Genomic DNA, 20,781 nt, shown 5'->3' with positions numbered 1-20,781 from the left:
TGCCCAAGGTCATATAGCTACTAAGTTTCTGAGGCTGAATTTGAATTTAGGTCTTCCTGACTTCAGACTCATTGCTCTATCCACTGTGCCAGCTTCTAATTGCCATAGGAGTCAGAAGACCTAGTTTCAAATCCTGGCTTAGCCATTCACTAGATCTGGGACACTGGTCAAGGCATTCAAACTCTCTAGGCCTTAGTTTCCTTTTCTGTACGATGAGAGAGTTGACCTAGATTCATAACTCTAGAGCCAGAAGGGACCCCAGAGGTCATTTAGTCCAACCTTCTCATTTGACAGATGAGGAATCTGAGCTTTAATAATTCTCAAGGTCACACAGGCAGTAAGCTTCAGCGAGAGGACTTAAATCCAGGTCTCCTGACTCCTAATGCCACTATGGCAGATGGAGTGTGCTGCCTCCTTAGAGAATGTCCTTTCCAGTTCCAAATCTATACTAAGGCCTTGTCCTGTAGCTATAGTCAAAACACTTTCTAAGTTTCACTTCAATAGAGCTGGGTTCAGATCCTAGCTCTGACCCTTCTACCATCCCTTCTCAAAACCTCCAAGTGAAGAGATTGAAAGGGATGAATTTTATGGCACCTACCAGCCCTAAATTCAGTGATCCCCTCATTCTGTTTTTCTTGGAAATCCTCAGTAAGGGCCCTTTATGGGTCAGGAAATGTAAAATTATTCCCCAGCCTTCTCCTCCCCAGGCTTATGCATTCCAACACCTTGAATCTAATCCCCTTTTTATCCTACTTTAGATTTTCAGTGTGAAGATTTCAGAACATTGGAGAGGGCCAGATGACTGGCCCTTGGCTTCTTCTACTGGCTTCTCCCTCCTTCCAACACAGAGTCCTCTCCCTAGGGTGGCCAACTCTTTAAGCAAAGGACATAATGAAATGCCCTTAGAAGGCTACAGTAAAAATGGATTTGGTGTTCTTTTCTGGGCGTCCTTCAGTAGCCCAGAATTTCATCAGTCAACCCAATTTCAGGGAAGGCTCTTCGATCCATTCAGAGAAATTTATCAGCCTTCCTGCTCCTCATTGCCAACCAGCTCCCATGGAGAGGGGATGGTCATTAGCCTGAGGGAATGTCACTCCACTGGGACTGAAATAGATTGTCAGCAGGACACATGCAGCTCTGGCCCAGGCTTAGGATGTCAGGCCACTAGACAGTGTCGGGGGCACTGATGAACAGCCTCCGACCTGCCTTTCCAGCTCCTAAGCATCTTGGGGGCCAAAATTGACTTTTTTTTTGCTTATTATCTTCCTAGTACTTAACAAAGTGTCCAGCACGTAGAAAGGGCCTAATAAACAGAATCACAACAGGCTAAGATGGGGAGATTCTTGGAAATCATCCAGTGCCAATCCCTACATTTTATAGAAGATGATACTGAAGCCTACCTAGGGGAAAGGTCTTGATTAAGGTAAGTCAGTGGCAAAATGAAGACTGGATTCCAGATTTCCTAATGCATATTTCACTATTTTCACTACAATAACACATTGTCAGTTCTCAGAAGCAATATTTAAAATGTGGCCATCTCTTAATTATCCGTGCATGGTTGATCTACCTTGCCAGGTATCAACAACAAATTTTGGGTTCTAGGGCTGGCTTTCCTCCAGCTGTTCAGCCTGCTTCTGGGTCTTCCCTCCCCAGGGCTAGAGCAATCCTTATCATTGCTTCAGTAGGTTTTCAGTTTTGTCTGACTCTTTGTGACTCCATTTGGGGTTTTTTTGGCAGAGATTCTGGAGGGGTTTGCCATTTCCTTCTCCAACTCATATTATAGATGAAGAAATGGAGTCGAACAGGGTGACTTGCCCAGGGTCACACAGCTAGTGAGTGTCTGAGGCCAGATTTGAACTTAGGTCTTCCTGACTCCAGGCCTGGTGCTGAGGGGAGTGGGGAGAGAAGAGAGGAAGGAGAGGGGACAGAGCTGCTGTTACATCTGCTTGTACTGGGGACTAAGCCAGAGTTGTCCTCTAAGAGGAATATTGAGGATTAATGGTGCCAAGGCTGCCAGTAGTCCTGGGCTGGTCCTCTCAGAATTTACCTCCTATTAGCAAACCCATAGCTTTGTTCCTTTGGATTTCCATTCCAGACAGTCCTTTCAGGGTTACTGGAATCTAGGAACTCAGACTCAGAAAATGTCCCTGAGCCAAAGCCAAGAGATGTATGTACTGAGGACTCTAGAACTTGTACCCAGAAGGGGTCTAGACCATCAGGGGTGGGGAACCTGTATAGCCTCAAGGCCCCATGTGGCCCTCTAGGTATTCAAGTATGGCCCTTTGATTGAATCCAAATTTCATAGAACAAACCCCCTTAATAAAAAGATTTGTTCTGTAAAACTTGGACTCAGTCACAAGGACATAGAAGACCTCAAGGCCACAGGTTCCCCACCCTTGATCTAGTCCAACCCTTTTGTACAAATGGGGAAACTGAGGACCCAGAGAATTTATGTGACTTTCCCAAGATCTCTAAGGAAGTTCAAAGCAGAGCTAGAATTCTGATCCTAGTCCTTTGACTCCGAATCCAATGCTCTTTCCATTAGGTCATCCAATTCAGAACTTAGCACACTGCCTGGCATACAGTAGGGGCTTAATAAATATTTGTTATTTGATTATTGATTGATTGACTAACCTGACTCAATTGTATAGGTGAGGAAATTGAGACAGAGAGAGAGGAAATGATTTGCCCAAAGTCACCCAGAGAAGTAGGGATAGAGTGTGTCAGATCTCTCAGGTACCACATTTAGAGGTCTATGACTCTGGCTATGACCCAGAAGAATGACTTTTCTAGAGGCAACTTCAGTCCAGGAGTGAAAGTCCAAGGGGCAGCTTTTCAGCACCCATGAAAGGGGAGGCCAACTCAGACCTCACCCCATGCATATTGGCCTATGGGCAGTAGAGGGGATGGTGAATAAAGGGGCAGGGGAAGAGGTTCAGGGAATGGGGGAAGGTGAAAATAAAGAGACAGGAGTCTCTGCCCCATCTGATGCTCAAAGCTGTTCCAGAAAGGCCTCACCATTTCAGTTCATATTTAATTATCTCCTGACAAGCACCAGGCCTATACTGAAGATATTTCTGGTCCCTAATGAGCTTCCTGGAAGAATCAGTACCCGGACAGCTCTGGCATTCCCTGTTCTAAGCCCCACTCCCCACACCCCCCTCAGCTCTGACATCCCCTGTTCTAAGACCCCTCCCACCCCTGACATTCCTTGTTCTAAGGCCCCTCCCAGCCCTGACATCCCCTGTTCTATGGGACCATCCTCCACTTCCCCCGAGGCAGCTGGGCTGAGAGGGCAGAGGCCTGAGGTGCCATTTAACTGGATGTTGGTAAACATTCCCTGACTGGAAACAATAAGACAAGTCCATTATCTCCTCTAGACAATTAGCAGAAGTATTAATGAAATATATGCAAATGTGCACTAATTGACCTGAGACACAGCAGTTCCTGGTGGAGAGGGATGAGCTCCAGATGGCTTAATGATAGTGATTTAAGACCCTCCTTCAGACTTTTCACCTCTTCTTGTGAACCCAAAAGGAAGATCCAGGCTCTGCTCAGTTCCCAGCTGAGAATGTGGCCCTCCCTGCTTGTATTCAGAAAGGAAAAGCAGGCCTGTCTTGGGGCTCTTGATGCCAGGGTTTCCAAAGCTCCTGACTCTCATGGGTTTCCTTGAAGGTTTTGTCTGTGGCCACAATGAGGGACTGAGAAGAATGGAGGCTTCTCGCTTTAATCTATTGTCTCTGTTTTAACGGGAGCTTTGAGGTAGGAAGTCCTCCAGCTCATTGCCCCAGACTCCTTCTCCTTAGACCTTAGGAAGTAGAACATCAGAGCTGGAAGGAGCCTTAGAACAGGGGATGTCAGGACCGGGAGGAGCCTTAGAACAGAGAATGTTAGGACCAGGATCTTAGAGGTGGAAGGAATCTAGAACAGAGATCACACCTAGGACCTTCCAACCTAGGATGTCAAAGCTAGGAAGGCTCTTGGATCACAGAATGCCTGAGTTGGAAAAGTCTGAATAGGTAATCCATTCTAATCTTTATGCCTGTACAACATCCTTAAAAAGGGACCATCCTGTTTCCATTTGAGTACCTTCAGTGGCAGTAAACTCATTACCCATTTACATATTCTGTTCCAACTTTAGACAGCTGTGTTTATTAGAGAGTCCCTTCTTATATAAAGCAGAAATCTATACCCCACATCCCCAGTTTTCTTTGACTGGTGCTGAGTTGAATGAAGTGCAAGTCCTCTAGATCCTGCTTTGGACACTTCCTAGTATCTCTGTCTACTTCTTGTGGGCCCCCCCAACCAACTTCCTCCTAATAGTTCCAGCTGGTCAATGTCTTTCCTTCCATGCAGTCAGTACTCAAAATTAGGCACCTACATCCAGATTTCCCCCAAATGGCACTATTCCAATTGTCCAGCCTCCTGAACTAGAATCCTCCCCCTGGCCTCCAGCAGCAAATTCCCCAGCCTCCTGCAACAAGTGACCCTGGGCATAACGTTTGCACCCTGGAGCAAGAAGCATCAGAATCATTACCCAAAGAAACAAAGTTAAAATACTTATTTATTATGTGCACCATATGCTCCGTCAATATTTCCTTTTTTTATTTAATTAAATCACGACAGATGGTAAGGGCGTTCGAGGCCATTAAGTTAATAGCACTTAGTATCCCCATTTATTTCCTTCACTTTTTAGTGGGATAAATGGAAATGGATGAAGGCAGCCGACTGTGAGTTTGGGAAGAAAGGTGTAAGAGTAGCCCTGGTAGCAGAGGGTAGTAGCCTGCACCTAGCCTGGTGCTAACAATCTTCAGGAAGCAGAAGATGGCAGAGACAGGAGGCCCTCCTCACACAGATAAAGCCAGCTTGAACCATAGGATGTAGTCACAAGGAACTTACAACTTCCAGTACCATGGCTAGAAAGTACTTTAGAATATAGACTACCAGATTTGAAGGGGGGAATTTAAAACAGAGAATGTCAGAGCTGGGAGGAGCCTTAGAGCAGGGAATGTCAGCTGGGAGGAGCCTTAGAAGATAGAATATCAAGGTTGGGAGGAGACCTTAGAACATGGAATGTTAGAATTGACCTTTTGGGGAAAAAAATCCCGTTTGTACTATCATCCTATAATCCTGCTCCAATCTCTTCAATGTACATTGGTAGTACTTAAGAACCCACATGAAAGTGACTTGACTGAGGTCACACTGCTAGTAACTTGCTAAGCCAATGACAGGGTACAGATCCTGGCAACCTTCTCCACACACACACATACCTGTACTCCCCTTAAAGTATCCCACATGGCCCTGGTGTTCCCTGAGACTCATTTCCATATGATGTGACACATGCCCAAACTCCAATTCTCTTTTACCTTTAACCTAGACCAACTCTTCACACTCCAGATGACCCCAGCTCACTTTCTATCCTTAATCCCATCTGACCCAGTTCCCTGGTATTCCCCTGGGCACCCATCCCTTCCTGGTCCTTCTGTTCCCTCCCAGTCACCTCACACTACTTGGCCATTCCTAGATCTTTCCCATAGTCCTTCTGTATGTAAGATCCATTTTGCCTCCCATTAAGTTACTCAGATTTCTTAAGAGTTTGGCCAATGGCTGACATTCAGTCTGACCCACTGGTCAATAAGAGTGTTGCATTAGTGGGATTCTCAAAATCTCACCCACCCAGTGGTTGTTCCTTGCCTTTGGTTGAAAAAAGGCTTGGGCTAAGTTAAGGGTAAGCAAGGATTGGAGATTTGAGCTTAGGCCATAATGAAAGGGCAGTTGAAAGAATTATCCTGAAATGAGCCTCAGGTAATGCCAGGGCCATTTGTAAGAGTTCAAGGGAGTGCAGGGTAGGTGGGTGGGGTTTCCCAGGATCCATACTCCATGGAGGGACATCTTGGGTGATTTCTAGCCCTGAGGACTTTACAATTTCATAGTTTACTCTCCTTACAGTATCATAGAAAAAAAACAAAGTTCTTAGACCCAGACTTTGCAAACTTGTTCTTTAAAAATACATATTCTGACCATTGTATTTCATTGTTGGTAGATTGGTTTCTTTTGTATTCTTCTGGCTGTTACTTATGCTATTAAAAACAAATTGAAATGGAGTCTACACCCTCTTTCCTCCACCCTATACACACTCAAAGGTTTAGTACTTTGTATCTTGGGATAGAGACAAGATAGCAGACAAAAGACTGGAACTCCTCTGATCTCTCTCTTTCCAAAACTTCTGGGAAAAGCTCAAGACAAATTCTGGAGTGGCAGAATCCATGAAAGGATGAGGTGAAACAATTTTCCAGACCAAGACAACTTAGAAGCCTGGCTTGCTTGCTGTTTGTACTTCATTCTTGAAGACAGCTGTGACCTCAGGGAGGTGATGCCATGACATGTAAGTGAATTGGATTTAAGTGAGGCAGGTCTGTGCAAGGTCATCAGTCTCACTTTTTCCTCCAGAGCCATCTTGGTCCAGAGGTGAGATCTGGATCGGGATGACTAGAGAAGGCCCAGAATGCTGTGGGGATCTTGCCTTTTCAAACTAAGGTCTTTAACAGGTCTCAGTTTGACTGAGGCGATGTCAATTCAATGATTAAGGATTAATAGGAAATGAGGCCTCTTTTAAAAAAATAAATCAATCTGGGAGGGAAAGATCCTCAACGTTTCTGCTACAAATAGAAACAATTATTATTTACATTCATTCTAAACCAATCAGAGCCCAAATAATGACCAAGTCGGGGTTGGCCTGGGACCAACTGAAAAGAACTTCTTAAAAAATATAATTGATCAAATGGGAGAAGAAATACAAGAATCTTAAGGAAGAAAATAATTCCATAAAAATTAGAACTGGGCAAGTGAAAGCTAATAGCTTTATGAGACATCAAGAAACAATAAAATCAAATCAAAAGAATGAAAAAATAGAAGAAAATGTGAAATAGCTCATTGGAAATACAACTGACTTGGAAAATAGATCCAGGAGAGATAATTTAAGAATTATTAGACTACCTGAAAGCTATGATAAAAAAAAAGAGCCTAGACTTCATCTTTCAAGAAATTATCAAGGAAAACTGCCCTGATATTTTAGAACCAGAGGGTAAAATAGAAATGGAAGGAATCCACTGATCACCTCCTGAAAGAGATCTCCAAATGAAAACTTTCAAGAATGTTATAGACAAATTCCAGAGCTCCCAGGTCAAGGAGAAAATATTGCAAGCAGCTAGAAAGAAACAATTCAAGTATTGTGGAAATATAATCAGGATAACACAAGATCTAGCAGCTTCTACATTAAAAGATCAGAATGCTTGGAATATGATACTGAGCATAATCCTTCAGGGCAAAAGTTGATATTGAATAAGATGAAGGACTTTCAAGTATTTTTCATAAAAAGACCAGAGCTGAATAGAAAATTTGACTTTCAAATACAAGACTCAAGAATTCAGTATCTAAGAGCTTAAGTTATAAATGAGCTTCTGATTTGAATTAGTGTGGAGAATTTTCTCACCGAGAATTTTCCCCAAACTAATGGAATCATAGGTTCAGATCAAACACTGGTAATCACAATGCAAAATAGTTAGATATGTACATGTGTGTGCACATGTGCATGTATGTGCATGCATATGCATGTGTGTGTGTGTGTGTGTGTGTGTGTGTGTGTGTGTGTGTACTAAGGGGAAATCTTAAGGCACAATTCTGTGAGGTTAAATCCTGAGAATCATGCTGCATTCTAGCTCCTACTCCTTTGTTTCTTGCTTCTCCAGAGTGTGTGGGAACCTCGCCAGATCTTCTGAGGTCTGAGGGGCCCCTCTGCCCTCTCAAGTCAATCTAGGGACCCTGGGAAGTCCAGTTATCCAAGGCAGTCAGCCTTTGAATGGCACATAAAAAGAGGTGAGGTCCAGGAGTGTGTCCAGTTCCTAGCACTTGGACCCCATTCATACAATGGAAAAGCATTCTGAGTTAATTCCCCAAATTGCCTGAGAGAGTGAGAGTCCCCAGAATGATGCTCTGTGCTTACACTTTGAGTAGAGGGGATCTACTCTGCCAGGGCTCTTTAATGGGGTTTGTGCTCCAATGCTTTTCTGTAGATCTAAAAATAGACTGTGTTTCAATGCTCAGGGGCTGAGAACAGGACGCTGAATGGTCAAACTTTGCCCTTCCAATCATCAGCCTTCTTTTCCCTTAAAGAAATCAGTCACTGGATTGAAAAGGGTATACAGGGTTCTGTAACCCTGGGTCCTGTCTCTGTCATGAATTTGCTGTGTCATCTTGGGTAGACATTTCATTTCTCTGGGACTCAGTTTCCTCCTCTGTGGAATGAGGTCATCTCAAAGGTCTCTTTCAGTTCCAACTTTCTGTGAATCATGATGGGGTGTAAAGAATGCTAACCTGCTTTTCTTTCTATTCCCGCAGTGCCAAGTATAGTGTCTGGTATACGATGGTACTTAATACATGCTTGTTGACTGATTGGTTCAATCTAATCCAATAGAGAAAGAAACTAAAGCCAGAAGAGTTTAAGTCACTTGCCCAAGGTCACAGAGCTAATATTTGAACCAAAGGCACTTGATTTCAAATTCCTGTTCCCTAGCCCCTCTCTTTGCATTGTTGGGAAATGTTTGCTTTTTTGCAGCCTTGAGGTAGATGAGTCCATCTCTGACAAATATTTTTGTTGGCTTTGCAGGCACCTGGCCCTGGAGCATGAACACATGGAGATCTGTTAACCTAAAGCTTTCCATCTCTGGTGCGTGCCTGGGGAAGTTCACTGATCCTTTACCCTCTGTGGAGAGGGTCAAAAGTACCCAGCATCCCTGTAATCTCAGGCTGAGAAACTGGGAGAAGAAACTTGAACCAGCCAGTTAAGCTGCCTTTCCTTTACAAGATCCCTCCTTCTCCAGAACTTTCAGAGGGCAAGTATCAAATGTAGCAAAAGGAGAATAGCCCTGATATGTTCTGAGGACAGAATCCTTCTGTCCTTAGCTCATAACATCCAGCAAAAGCCCAGGTGAAGTTTTCTGCCCACCCACCTTTTCTAGCTTCTCCTTCCTTGAAGACTCCAGGGATCCATCTTCAGCCAATGTTGGACATGAGCTAAGAGTCCTGCTGGACTGTTCTTTGTCCTTTCTACTTGAAAATCTCCCTTTGAAAGAGGTCTTGACCTTGACTGTGTTAGCCCACAGGTGTAGAGACTACAAGCGACTCTTAGTCTCATCCAAGCCATATCAACCAGTACAACCATCTGGACCTATCCTGAGTCTAGAGCTGCCAGCTTTGGGTGAGAATTCTCCCCTCCCAATCTCCCACCACATGACCCCTTCCCTCTTTGAGCCCTACAACTAGACCCCAAGAGGTGAGTCCGGAATGAACCTGCTATGGCCAAACTCTGGGTCAAGTTCCAGCGGTATTTTCGCAGGAAACCAGTCCGTTTCTTTACCTTGGTGGCTCTCTACCTGACAGCTGGGAGCCTGGTTTTCCTGCACACGGGTTTTGTGGGCCAGCCTGCTGTGGCTGAGAATGAGCGCAACCCAGCTGCCAGTGCCCCTGAGGGAGCGGAACTGCCATACCAAGACCTCCTGCACCTGGAGAGGAGCTTCCGGGAGACCCCTGAATCTCCGAATGCCGTTCGCAGATATGGCCCTTGGCTCAAGAGCCCCTCATCAAAGGATTCACCAGAGCGGGGCAGGCTGGGAGACTATGGTGGGACTTGGAGCCGGGCCCTCAAAGGGAGAGTCCTCAGGGAGAAAGAGGAAGAGAGAGGTAAGAATGCTGTGATCAAGGGGGAGGTAAATGGAAGAAGGAGGATGGTGGGGGGCTAAGAGAGGTGGTCACACCGTGAAGTCAGAATACCAAGGTTCAGATCCTCCTTCTGTTGATTATTAATGGTGTGACCTTAACTCCTCTGGGCCTCAGTTTCCGTATCTATTAAAAATGAATTAATTGGATTTCTGAAAAGTCTCTTCTTACTCTAAATCTTACGATCTTGTCTTAGCCTCTGTTCTCTGTGACCTGAGACCAGCATAGCACCATTTGTTCTATGAAGAGGGAACTGGATTGGGGAGTAGTACCTTTTGCATCCTTTTGGAGAGGGGCATTCCTTGTGGAGTGGTCACTGAATCCATTGATCCCAACTATATCCTGATTATTCAGAGTTGTTGAAGTACCATGTTCCCCATTAGAACGTGAGCTGCCTGAGAGTAAGCCATTGCTGATGGCTGTTTTTGTAATTCCGGACTGGCACACTTCTTGACTGGTTAGATGTAAGGTCATCAAGAAAAGTCAGACACAACAAAGCAATAACAAAAGGGTTAAATTCTCAGTCCTGTTTGTGACCTTGAGCAACTCATTTCAGATCTTTAGACCTCAGTTTTCCTTTCTGTAAAAGAAGAGAGCTGGATTACATGATCTCTGAGGCTTTTTCACCTTGAACAGTCTAATGAGATACTTGGAGGGTGCTAGCACATCTTACACCTTATTTCCATGACTTGATTGTTTGTTTTCTTAAATTTCTTCCTTTCTTATTCCCTCTGTCTTTTTACACTCATTGAGATCTGGCTCCCTCCTGATGACACAGCCTCTCTGACTGCTCATCTCAGCATTAATTACACTTTCGCTCATTCCCCCAATTCATTGGTTACACTTTCATTCATTCCCACAATTCATTGGTCAAAGTAGGGCAGTTAGAACTCTCCTTGCTCCCAATTGCCACTTCTAGGCTCACCTTCTACCCCCCCCCCCATCACTTAGTAACCTCCTTTGAGGCTCACTCAATCCATATCCACTAATCAAAATCCTTGTAGCTATTGTCCACAGACCTCGAGGACAGTCTTTGCTTCCTCAATTGTATTTAGTGCTTAGCTCACAGTCTTTCCTTCATCTTTATACTAGAGGACTTCACTATGCATATTGACTCTCTCTTAAGTGCTCTAATCTCCCAGTTCCTCAATTTACTCCTGTCCCATGACCTACTCTCTACTTCACCTCTATCACTCAAAGAAATGATCACAGCCTTGATCTTGCTATCACTCATGATACCAACTTCCATGTTCATGGAATTCCCTTATCTGATCATAAGCTATTCTTATTCCACCTCTTCCTCTGTCTTGCCTCTCCACATCCTGTTCTTCTGCCTCTTTGTGACCTCCAATTTTTCTTCCCCCTCAGTTCTTTCCCAGACCATCATCTCTGCACTGGCTATATTTTCTTCCCTTCTCCAACTTGACTCCTCAGTGGACCAGGTCAGTTCTACACTGGCCTTTTCTCTCAAGTCCCTGGCCCCCATCCTCAAAAACTTCATCCATCCATCCCCTCTAGCTATTGTCTTTTATCTTATCACCCTTTTTTGACTAAGCTCCTGGAGAAGGCTGTCAATAAAAAGTGATTACCTCTTTTCCAATCATTCTCTTCTTAACTCTTTGTGGTCAGACTTCCAGCCTCATAATTCCATCAAAATGGCTCTCCAAGGTCACTAATGACCTCTTCACTATTCAGTCTAATGACCTCTTCTCAATCCCCTTCCTTCTTGACCTTTGACAATGTCAATCATCCTCTTTTTCTTTTCCCAAGTCTAGACACTGCTCTCCTAGTTTTCCTACCACTTGTCCCATCTCCTTTTCTGGATCCTCATTCAGGTCATGCCTGCTAACTGTCGGTGTCTCCCAAGTCTCCGTGCTTGGTCTTTTTCTCTTTCTCTTCTATGTTGTTTCACTTGGTAATCTCCTCAGCTCCCATGGTTTAAACTGTCATCTACATCCAGATGACTTTCTGATTTACTTTTACCAATGTCTCTCCTGACTTCCAGGCTCCCATCCGAAACTCCCTATTGGAAATCTTGAACTTAATATCCTGTAGACATAGTGAGTCTGATCCTGTCCAAAATAGAATTCATTCATTTTCTTTTCCCCCCAAACCTCCCCACTTTCGAACTTTTCTGATATTATAGAAGGTGCCACCATTCACCCAATCACCCAGGCTCATTAACCTAGGTGTAATCTTCCACTCCTCTCTCTCATCCCCAAACCCAACCAATTTTCAAGTCCTGTTGTTTGTATCTTTATAACATCTCTTGTATATACCCCTTTCTGTCTTCTGACATTGCCATCATACCCTTACACCTCACACTTGGAAATAGCCTGCTGGTTGGTCTTCCTGCCCGAAGACTCTCCCTATGCCCAACCGGTCCTCCATTTTAGCACTCCATGCATCTTCCTGAAGCACAGATTCGGCTATGTGACCTCTCTATTCAACAAAGCCCAGCAGCTTCCTATTACTTTCAAGATCAAAAATAAAGTCCTCTTTTTGGTTTCCAAAATCCTTCATAAAGTCCTTTCTTGCCTTTACGGTCCTTTTTAACATGTACTCCCAGTAGTCTATGATTCAGTGACATGGGCGTCTTTGCTGTTCCTCCCACAAGACACTCCATCTCCCAACTTTGGGCACATTCACTGGCTATCCCCACACCTGGAATGCACTTCCTTCTACCTCTCTGCTTCCAGGTTTCCCTGGCTTCCTCCTAGTCTCATAAAAAGTCCTACCTTCTGCAAGAAGGCTTTCCCAGTCCTCAGCGCCTTTCCTTTATCTTGGCTAGGTCTTGTTCCTATACGATTGTATATGTCATCCTGTCTCACTTGCATGCTGTCTCCCCCATTAGACTAGGAGCTCTTTGAAAGCAGGGACTAGATTTTGCTTTTCCTTTTATCCCCAGCCCCTTAGCACAATGCCTCCCACATACTAGGTGCTGAACAAATGACAGTTGATTGATCCAGTCCCCTTCCCTTACTAGATGTCCTCCTCAGGAAATCTGCTGGCTTTTCCATACCCTTCTGATATGTAGCACCTCGACCAAAGCCCTGTTGCAGAACCTAGGAGAAACCTGAGGACAGAAGGGCCTGGGAAGGGCATGTAATGAAAGAAAAGAGAGAGAAGATGGTGCTAAAGTAGGTGGGTGGGAAGATGACATGCCAAGAAGCAATGCTGGCACTGCCATGATTTTGCTGAGGGCTGCTTCTGGCAAGAAGGTTCCCTATCACCGTGTGTGTGTGTGTGTGTGTGTGTGTGTGTGTGTGTGTGTGTGTTTGTGGCTGAAATCTACTTCCCTGTAGCTTTGACATAGCAGTCCTGGAAAAACATCAACACTGGCAACACAGAGTGCTTCTGGTTTTGGTTTTGTTTGTCTGCTCCTGGATTGGGCCCAATCTAAATGAAAAATCAGAGTGTGTCCTCAGTGGATAAGATTTATAAGCACCTACTATGTGTCCTGCACTGTGCATATGCTGGGAATAAAAAGAAAAACCAGTCACAGCTCTTAAGGAGCTCCGTCTAATGAGGGAAACCACATACATACAGCTATGTACCTACCAGATAAATTGGGAAGTAATCTCAGAAGGAAGGTGCTAAGATTAAGGAGGACAGAGAAAGACCTCTTGCGGAAGGTGGCATCGGAGTCATGTTTGAAAGAAGCCAAGAGAAAGAAGTGAAGAAGGGGAGTATTCTGGCCATGGGGGTTGGAGGGTGGCCGGTGAAAAAGAGTCAAGTGTGGAGATCTCACTCAGTGCCTGTGGCTGTCCCAAGCTGAACCAGAAGTCACAGGAGTCTACACAAGCTTCCTGTGTCTCACTCATAAAAACCAAAGAGCTCAACCCCCAGCCCTGATCATACCGTTCAAACCTGAAGACTCCCTCCCCCAGAGCCTGAGAATCACCCCAGCCTTGGAGGTGCCACTCATTTTTGCCCCATCTCCCCCCCCCCCCCCCCCCCCCCCCTTCAGGCTTTGGAGAAGAGACTTCCAAAGTATGCTGTCCTTTTCTAACTATGCTAGCAAATTCTGCTTTTAAAATGGTAATTTGTGCCTTGGACTTATCTGCTCCCTGAGGGTGGAGGTGAGGTCTTTATCCTTCCTTTGCTTTCATTTGAATAGTTTAGGAAAGTTCTGAAGATCTCCAGACAGGATAAGGTACCAGACACTGAGTGAGGTCCTTACTTGAACTAAACCGCCAAGCATTCAAACTTTGCTTCAGAGAGTGGAACTCCACCCACATTGTTTCAATGCAAAGTGTGTGATTGCCAAAAAGACTATTTTATGAACTCACACAGGGCAAGCATTCACATGGTGGTTAGAAGTGATACAAAGACACTCTCAAGAACTTTGGAACTGATTGTGTGACATGGGAGACACTGGCACAGGAGCGCTCGTCTTGGCATGCTCACATCAGAGAAGGTTCTGTTCTCTATGAGCAAAGCAGAAACAGTTCAAAGGAAATACAGGATGTGAAAATTTAGTGTATCCACTCCAAATGTTCACAGGGACAATTTGTGCCCAACCTGTGGTAGAGCATTCCGAGCTCGAATTGGTCTGATCAATCATAGTTGGACACATTGAAACTTAAGTCTAGAATAGTGATGTCATTTTGGTTTTCTTGAGATCAAAGGACAACCAAGCAGTAGGTGCTGGGCTCTGCACTGAGTAGGGTCTCTGTAAATATTTATTCATGTATAAATGAATGAATAAGTTTACGAATAACTGTGCAAGTGGAACAGATGAGAGAATGAATTAATGAGTCAATAAGTGAGTGGATGAGTAAATGAATGAGGAGGATGCATGAAGGCAGGGGAGTCCTCTGAGTCCACATTCCAGCAACCGTAGGGGCTTAAAGTCAACCATAAAAATGGTAAATTTGGATTCGGAGAACCTGAATTCAAACCCTGACTGTTATTACTGAACTTGGAATCAGGAAGACTTGAGTTCAAATCCAGTCTCAAATGCTTAGTAGCTGTGTGACCCTGAGTAAGTCACTTTGTATTCTTCATTTTTCTCATCTATAAAATGGGGATAACAATAGTACCTATATCCCAGGATCAAATGAAATAATATTTGTAAAGTGCTTTGCAAATCTTAAAGCATTATATAAGAACTAATATTAAAACTAGTATTAGCATTATTACCAGCTGTGTGCTAGGCACCACAAAAATGAATGATCCTAATACCCTTCTTTTAGTCTCAGTTCCCTCCTCTATAAAATATGGAGGTTGGAAAAATCATCTCTATGGCCCCCTCCAGCTCTCAAACCCCTGATCCCTACCCTGTTTTGAAAATTAAGTGAGACAAGAAATATGAAAATCATTTCATAAACCATAATGTCCTGAGCACAAGGGAGCAATTATGAAAGTCTCATTACACGGAATGCCATGTTAGGTATGGGATGAAGGAGCCCACTGGTCTGAGTTGATTAAACAGAACTCAGTGACATAGACATCTGGTTTCAGCAGACCAACTGGTGTGCCTTCTCTGAATGGCTTTGAAGACTGTGCTCATCCAGGAATTGCCTGTCAGTTTCCCATTGATTTTTCTTGACCTCAAGTCAATGGACCACCCTTCTTTCATTACATGGAGATGACTCAGTGCCAGTAAGTAATTCAATTTCAGATTCTTTATTCTACTCCCACCAGCAGTTGAGATGGGTTACCCTGAGCCATCCTCACTCTTTCTCTTGGTCCCCTTTTTATAAGCAGCCCACAGTTGTGAGACAGCCAACGGAAAACATCTGACATTTAACCCTGGAATGCAGCCAAGTTTATTGGGCTGACCAGGGATGAGACCTACAAACTGGACATTTGTATCTTGGGATGACAGCTGATACACCTGGTGCTTAATGAGAAGGTGCCAGCTTCCTCCTGGCCCCAGTGACCATAGACTTGGTGCTGAGACCAAACCCCAGCTCCCAGTATCTTCTTGTCCCTCCCAGTTCTGCCAAGAGCACCCACTGGAAAACAGTATTAATGGCTGCAATTCATTAGATTAATTAGAATTGGCATTTCCCGAATCTCAACCAGATGGTTAGTGAGAATAAACTGTCAGTCACTGCAAAAAAACCTCCCGAGTTCTTATTTCCAGCCATATGCACCATGTCCACTGCTATTAACCTCTGGGAAAATGGCTTCTAACTCTTAGTGAGTGAGGCTGGGTGGATGAGCAGGGGGAGCTTTGTTGTGGGGAGAGATGAGAAACTGCAGGTCAAGGTCACATCCCACATTCTCCCCCACTCTGCTTAGCTCTGAGCTGTGTTGGCAGCCCAGGGCTCTGGCTGGCCCCTTCTGAAAAATCCCCAGGGATCTGAGGCAGGAAGGCCAAGTCATTCAGAAGGGAAGTCTTTCTGCCTCCAGCCTGGGCAGCACGGAGGGCCGAGTGCTGGACAGAGTATGTGTGCTTAAACGTTAGAAGAGATTAAGAGAGATCTGGAACCCTGGAGTGAAAGCTTGAAATCCCAACTCATAGGGGTACTTTCTCATGAAATGACCTCTAGAAAATGATTTCCTTCCTCTGAGTCTCAGGGGCTTCCTCAGCAAACTTAGGTAGTTGAGCAGGTAGGCCAGGGTGAGTCTAGATGACCTCCAACTTCCCTTCTTGCTCTAGGTTCCGGGATCCTGATAATGATCATTTCTATTACTTTTACCCTTTAAAGGAGATAATGTTTGTAAACTGCTTCACACAATGCTTGGCACAATATAGGCACCTAACAAATACAAGTTCCTTTCCTCTCTCCTTTTGGTTGACAAAGCACTTTACAAAAAACATTAATGAGCATTCATGGGGTTTTTCTTCCATTTAGAAAGGAAAAAGGAAGGGAGAAAGAGAGGGAAAGAAGGAAATACAGAAAGAGGAAAGGAAAAGAATGAAGGAAAGAAGGAAAAGGGAAGAAAGGGGGGAAGGAAGGAAAGGTGGGAGGAAAGGAAGAAGGGAGAAGAAAGAAGGAAGGAAGGAAAGAAGGAAGGAAGGGGAAAGAAAGGAGAGAGGAAGGAAGGAGGAAGAGAGGAAGGAGAGAAAGGAAAGAAGGGAAGAGAGGAGGGAGGGAAGGAAGGGAGCAAAAATAATAATAATTGACTTCATATAGTGCTTTACAGCTTTGAAATTTCTTCACATAGATGATCTCACTGGAGCCTTAGAACAGCCCTATGAGGCAGAAGCAATTATTTTCCCCATTTTAGAGATGAGGAAATTGAGGGTGAGGAAAATCCAAGGAACTGCTCATGATCACACAGTTAGTAAATATCAGAGGTCAGATCTGAGGCCAGACAGTCTAAGTTTATCCATGTGATCCTGGGCTGTATTACATGAGAATTTCCAAGAATTGGGAGCTAATAGTCCCCCTGGGCTTGGACCTCCTTGGGCTTCTTCTCTAGTAGGACATCCAGTTTGGGGTCCCATGGTTTAAACAGGACACAGCTAACCTGGAGAGTGTCTAGAGGAAGACAGACAGGAGGAGCACCTTGTGTCTGTGTTCTTTTAAGATCAGTTGAAGGAACTGGGTATTTTTAATATGGAGTAGAGATGACTGGCAGGGAGCACAGTGACTGTCTTTAGGTATTTGAGAGCCTCTCCTATAAAAGAGATATTAGATTTATTCTACTTGACCCTGAGGGCAAGACCAGTTGTGGTGGTTCTTATGTGTGGAAGCAACAAGAGGCAAATGTAGACTTGATGTCAGAAAAAATCGTTCTAACCTTAGGAACTGCCTGGGGAGGTGGTGTGCTCCCCATCGGTGGAGCGCTTCAAACAAGAGGCTGGATCACCCCTGATGGTGGGATGTTACAGTGGAATTTCCTTTTGGGAATGATTTGCTGAAGTCTCTGCAAACTCTCAAATTCCATGAGTTCTCCTGACCTCAAGTCCAGCACTTTATCCACTAGGCAACACTGCCTGCAGGAAAAAAGAGAGACAAGAAAGAAAAGGAAACAGGAAACCCAGTCCCTACCCCCACACATGGCGGAGCTGCCTGTAGAATCAGGAGGCATCAATCCAGTCTGTCCTTGATTAACTTATTCAGAGCTCAGCAACTGAAACCAACATATTCGATTAATGTGAGTCATAATGAGATGAATCCCTGACCCGATGCAGCATGCACTTGGCTTTCACCCCACTACCCCCACCCCAGAGGGGAGCAGGTTCTACTTAACAGCTTAACAGCTTTCAACAGCCTTTAAGTGGGGAGAAATTTGGATCCCGGGGTGCAGGGGAGGATGGGGACCTCTGCAGGAAAGATGCCTGGGGTTGCGCTGGGCACCACAGGGAGACAAGATGAAGAGGGACCAGGAACATGTTATGCGTTCCACACACCAACCCAGCCTGGAGAAGTTCCTTAATCACGCTCTTCATCAAGCCAGCAATTAAACAGCATGGGCCCCCAGTGGAGAGTCAAGTCATTTTTTTAGAGGAAGCTGAGGCAGTATCAGGAATCAGGAAAATGGCACCAGAGCAAAATCCAGGCCCTATTTACCTGTTTAGAGGTCACACCCTTTAGGTACACCATTCCAGCATGGTTGGATCAAGAAGAGGAAAATGGAGCTTTCCATGTCCACTACAAGTCATAGAAGGAAGGATGGCCTTTCCCAGAATTGTTTTTCCTATAAGAGATCAAGGAATCTCAACACCTCCCCTAAGGAGATCAGCGTGACCACAAAGCACTTGGCAGAGGGGTAGCTTGGGGCATGGAAATATCAAAATTGAGCCAATATTTAATTCCATTCCTTTTAAGAAACATTTATTAGACACCCTTTATGTGTCAGGCATGGGGCTAGATTCTGGAAATGCAAAAATAAACATTTAATTTAAGCCTACATGCCATTGGGGAGGGGGGATTTAGAAGGGGGGAACATGTTCAAATAAGATACAAAATTTGGGGGAAGAGCTTTGAAAACCTGGGAGATTCAAGCAGTCTTGGGTTGAACTTCAAAGGGAAGTATGGATTCCTAGGAGTGATATCACAGGGATGGAGAACATCTTGGCCATGGGTGACAGACCATTTGTCTTAAAGACAGGAAGTAAGAGGTAGAATGACCTGTACAAAAGATGCAAAGACAATTTGGTTGGGTCATAGAGTGCATGAAAGAGAAAATTGTGAAATTAGTCTAGAAAGACAGGTTAGAAGCAGATTGTTGTGTTGGCATTAAATGCAAAACAGAAGAGTTATATTTCATCACAGAGGGAGCTATAGAAGCTTACGAAGCAGAGAAGTGACATCTATTTAGTGCTTTACAATTTTCAAAACTTTGGTTCCCATTACCTCAATGGGTCTTCTCAGTCACCCGAAAGAGCAGTGCAGGTATAAACATCCCTCACAAGGTCACACAAGCGCAGAACTAGAATTCAAACCCAAGTTTTCTGAGATTCATGGGACAAGGTCACATTTGAAACACTTGCAAAACTAAAATGGGCTCTTTTTGTATCTTCAGACCTCCCTCTTCCAACTCAGCTATTCCATACAAATAAGGCTCCCTGAGCTTGAGAAAGTTGCATCCCCTCATCTAGTCTGTTTCCTCCCTTGTAAAACGAGAAAGTGGGACTGGATGATTCCTTCTCACTTTAGATCCTAAGAAATACCAAGACCTCTGCCTACACTAGCAATGACTTTGCTTACCCAAAGGTTGCTATTTTCTTGGTCTCAGTGCACTCAGATCTTAAAATTTAGGCAGCAGATTACTGTGGAAAGAGTATTACTGACTTTGGAGTCAACGGAAATGAATACAAACCCTGCCGCTGCCATTCACTATCTGTGTGATTTTGGGGAAGTCTCCCAACCTCTCAGTGCCTCAATTTCCTCATCTACAAAGGGAGTGGGCTACACTCAGTGGTCTCTGAGGTTCTTTCCATCTCTAAGTCTACAAGTCTAGGTATCCCCAATTCACAAAGGCTCTATCTTTCAATCACATGACCTTATGCATGGTTGGCCCTGGTTTGTCTTTACTTCAGAGATCTGCTTATTCCTTGTCATGTTGACCTGTAGCTTCTTGACCTTGGACCTACTCTTGACCATGACAAGTGCTTGCCCTGCCTTCTTTTCTGCAGGCCCACAACTTTCACCATCCTGGTCTCCCTCCTCTGGACTCTCTCCAGTTGAGCAATATCCTTCCTACAATATGGCACCCAGAATATATTCTGAGGCAGGCCATCCATTCCATTTGAATCTTGGAATCCCATGTCCAGTGTTCTAGGTGTCAGGCAGTGTCTGGTAGATCTCCTCCCATGCTAATTGGACTCCTGCTTTATTTTCGGGCTAAGACTCTCTCCTTTCTCTTCCTTTCTTACATTGTTCCAGATGCCATTCAGATGTGTTGAAGTCTACATATGTCAAAAGTTTCATTCTGAGGAGAACATACATCAGTCATTGGCCTGGGGAAAATTACTAAAGAGGTCCCCTATCAGTTAGATTTATCATGGACAAGATGAACTGACCTGAAACCTGTTCAGCATGGTGGAAATGCCAAGTTATGCTGAAAATAATTGGAAGCAACGAGCTATGACTATGGAGTGGGTAGAGGGAGTGGCCTGACATTTCTCTCCATCATTCTCTTTTCCTTTTCGACCCTCCAGAAAGAGAAAGTCTTAATTAGGAAGAGACATTAAGCTGGTACAGACAGGTGGTCCTTGCCCAGCTCTCCTAGATAAGGCCAGAAAGAAAAAGCCAGATGGATTCCACAGGATCAGGGATTGAATGAGAACATAGATGCCATCCCATTCAAGAAACTGAGGCTCAAAGACTGATAGTAACTTGTATAAAGTGACACAGGTGATAGGTTAGGATTTTAACACAGGTCACCTGATTCCAAACCCAGCTTTTTTAGCCCTTCACCATGTTGCCTCCTAAAGGACAATGAGTGAGAACTCAGGACTCCAAGGTTCTGATGCTGCCTTTATCCCTGACTCAGTGGGTGGCTTGGGTCTCAATGTTCCCTTCTGTAAGTTAAGGCACCTCCCAGCCTTTACATTCCCTATTCTAAGGCTCCTCCCAGGTCTAACATCCCTTGTTCTCA

The 20,781-nt window shown here is 44.5% G+C and overlaps 1 protein-coding gene across 1 annotated transcript in view; it reads left to right on the top strand.

Moving 5' to 3' along the window:
* WSCD2 (WSC domain containing 2) overlaps positions 1–20,781 on the top strand; it is a 135,006-nt gene that overhangs the window by 51,334 nt on the left and 62,891 nt on the right. The window contains exon 2 of the mRNA XM_072600237.1: positions 8,666–9,738. Within this exon, the coding sequence (XP_072456338.1) occupies positions 9,354–9,738 (385 nt within the window). The 5' untranslated portion in view covers positions 8,666–9,353. The remainder of the gene's footprint in view (positions 1–8,665; positions 9,739–20,781) is intronic.

This window comes from Notamacropus eugenii, chromosome 4, assembly GCF_028372415.1.
Source record: "Notamacropus eugenii isolate mMacEug1 chromosome 4, mMacEug1.pri_v2, whole genome shotgun sequence".
Lineage (NCBI taxonomy): Eukaryota > Metazoa > Chordata > Mammalia > Diprotodontia > Macropodidae > Notamacropus > Notamacropus eugenii.
This window is presented reverse-complemented; position numbering and strand designations above follow the sequence as displayed.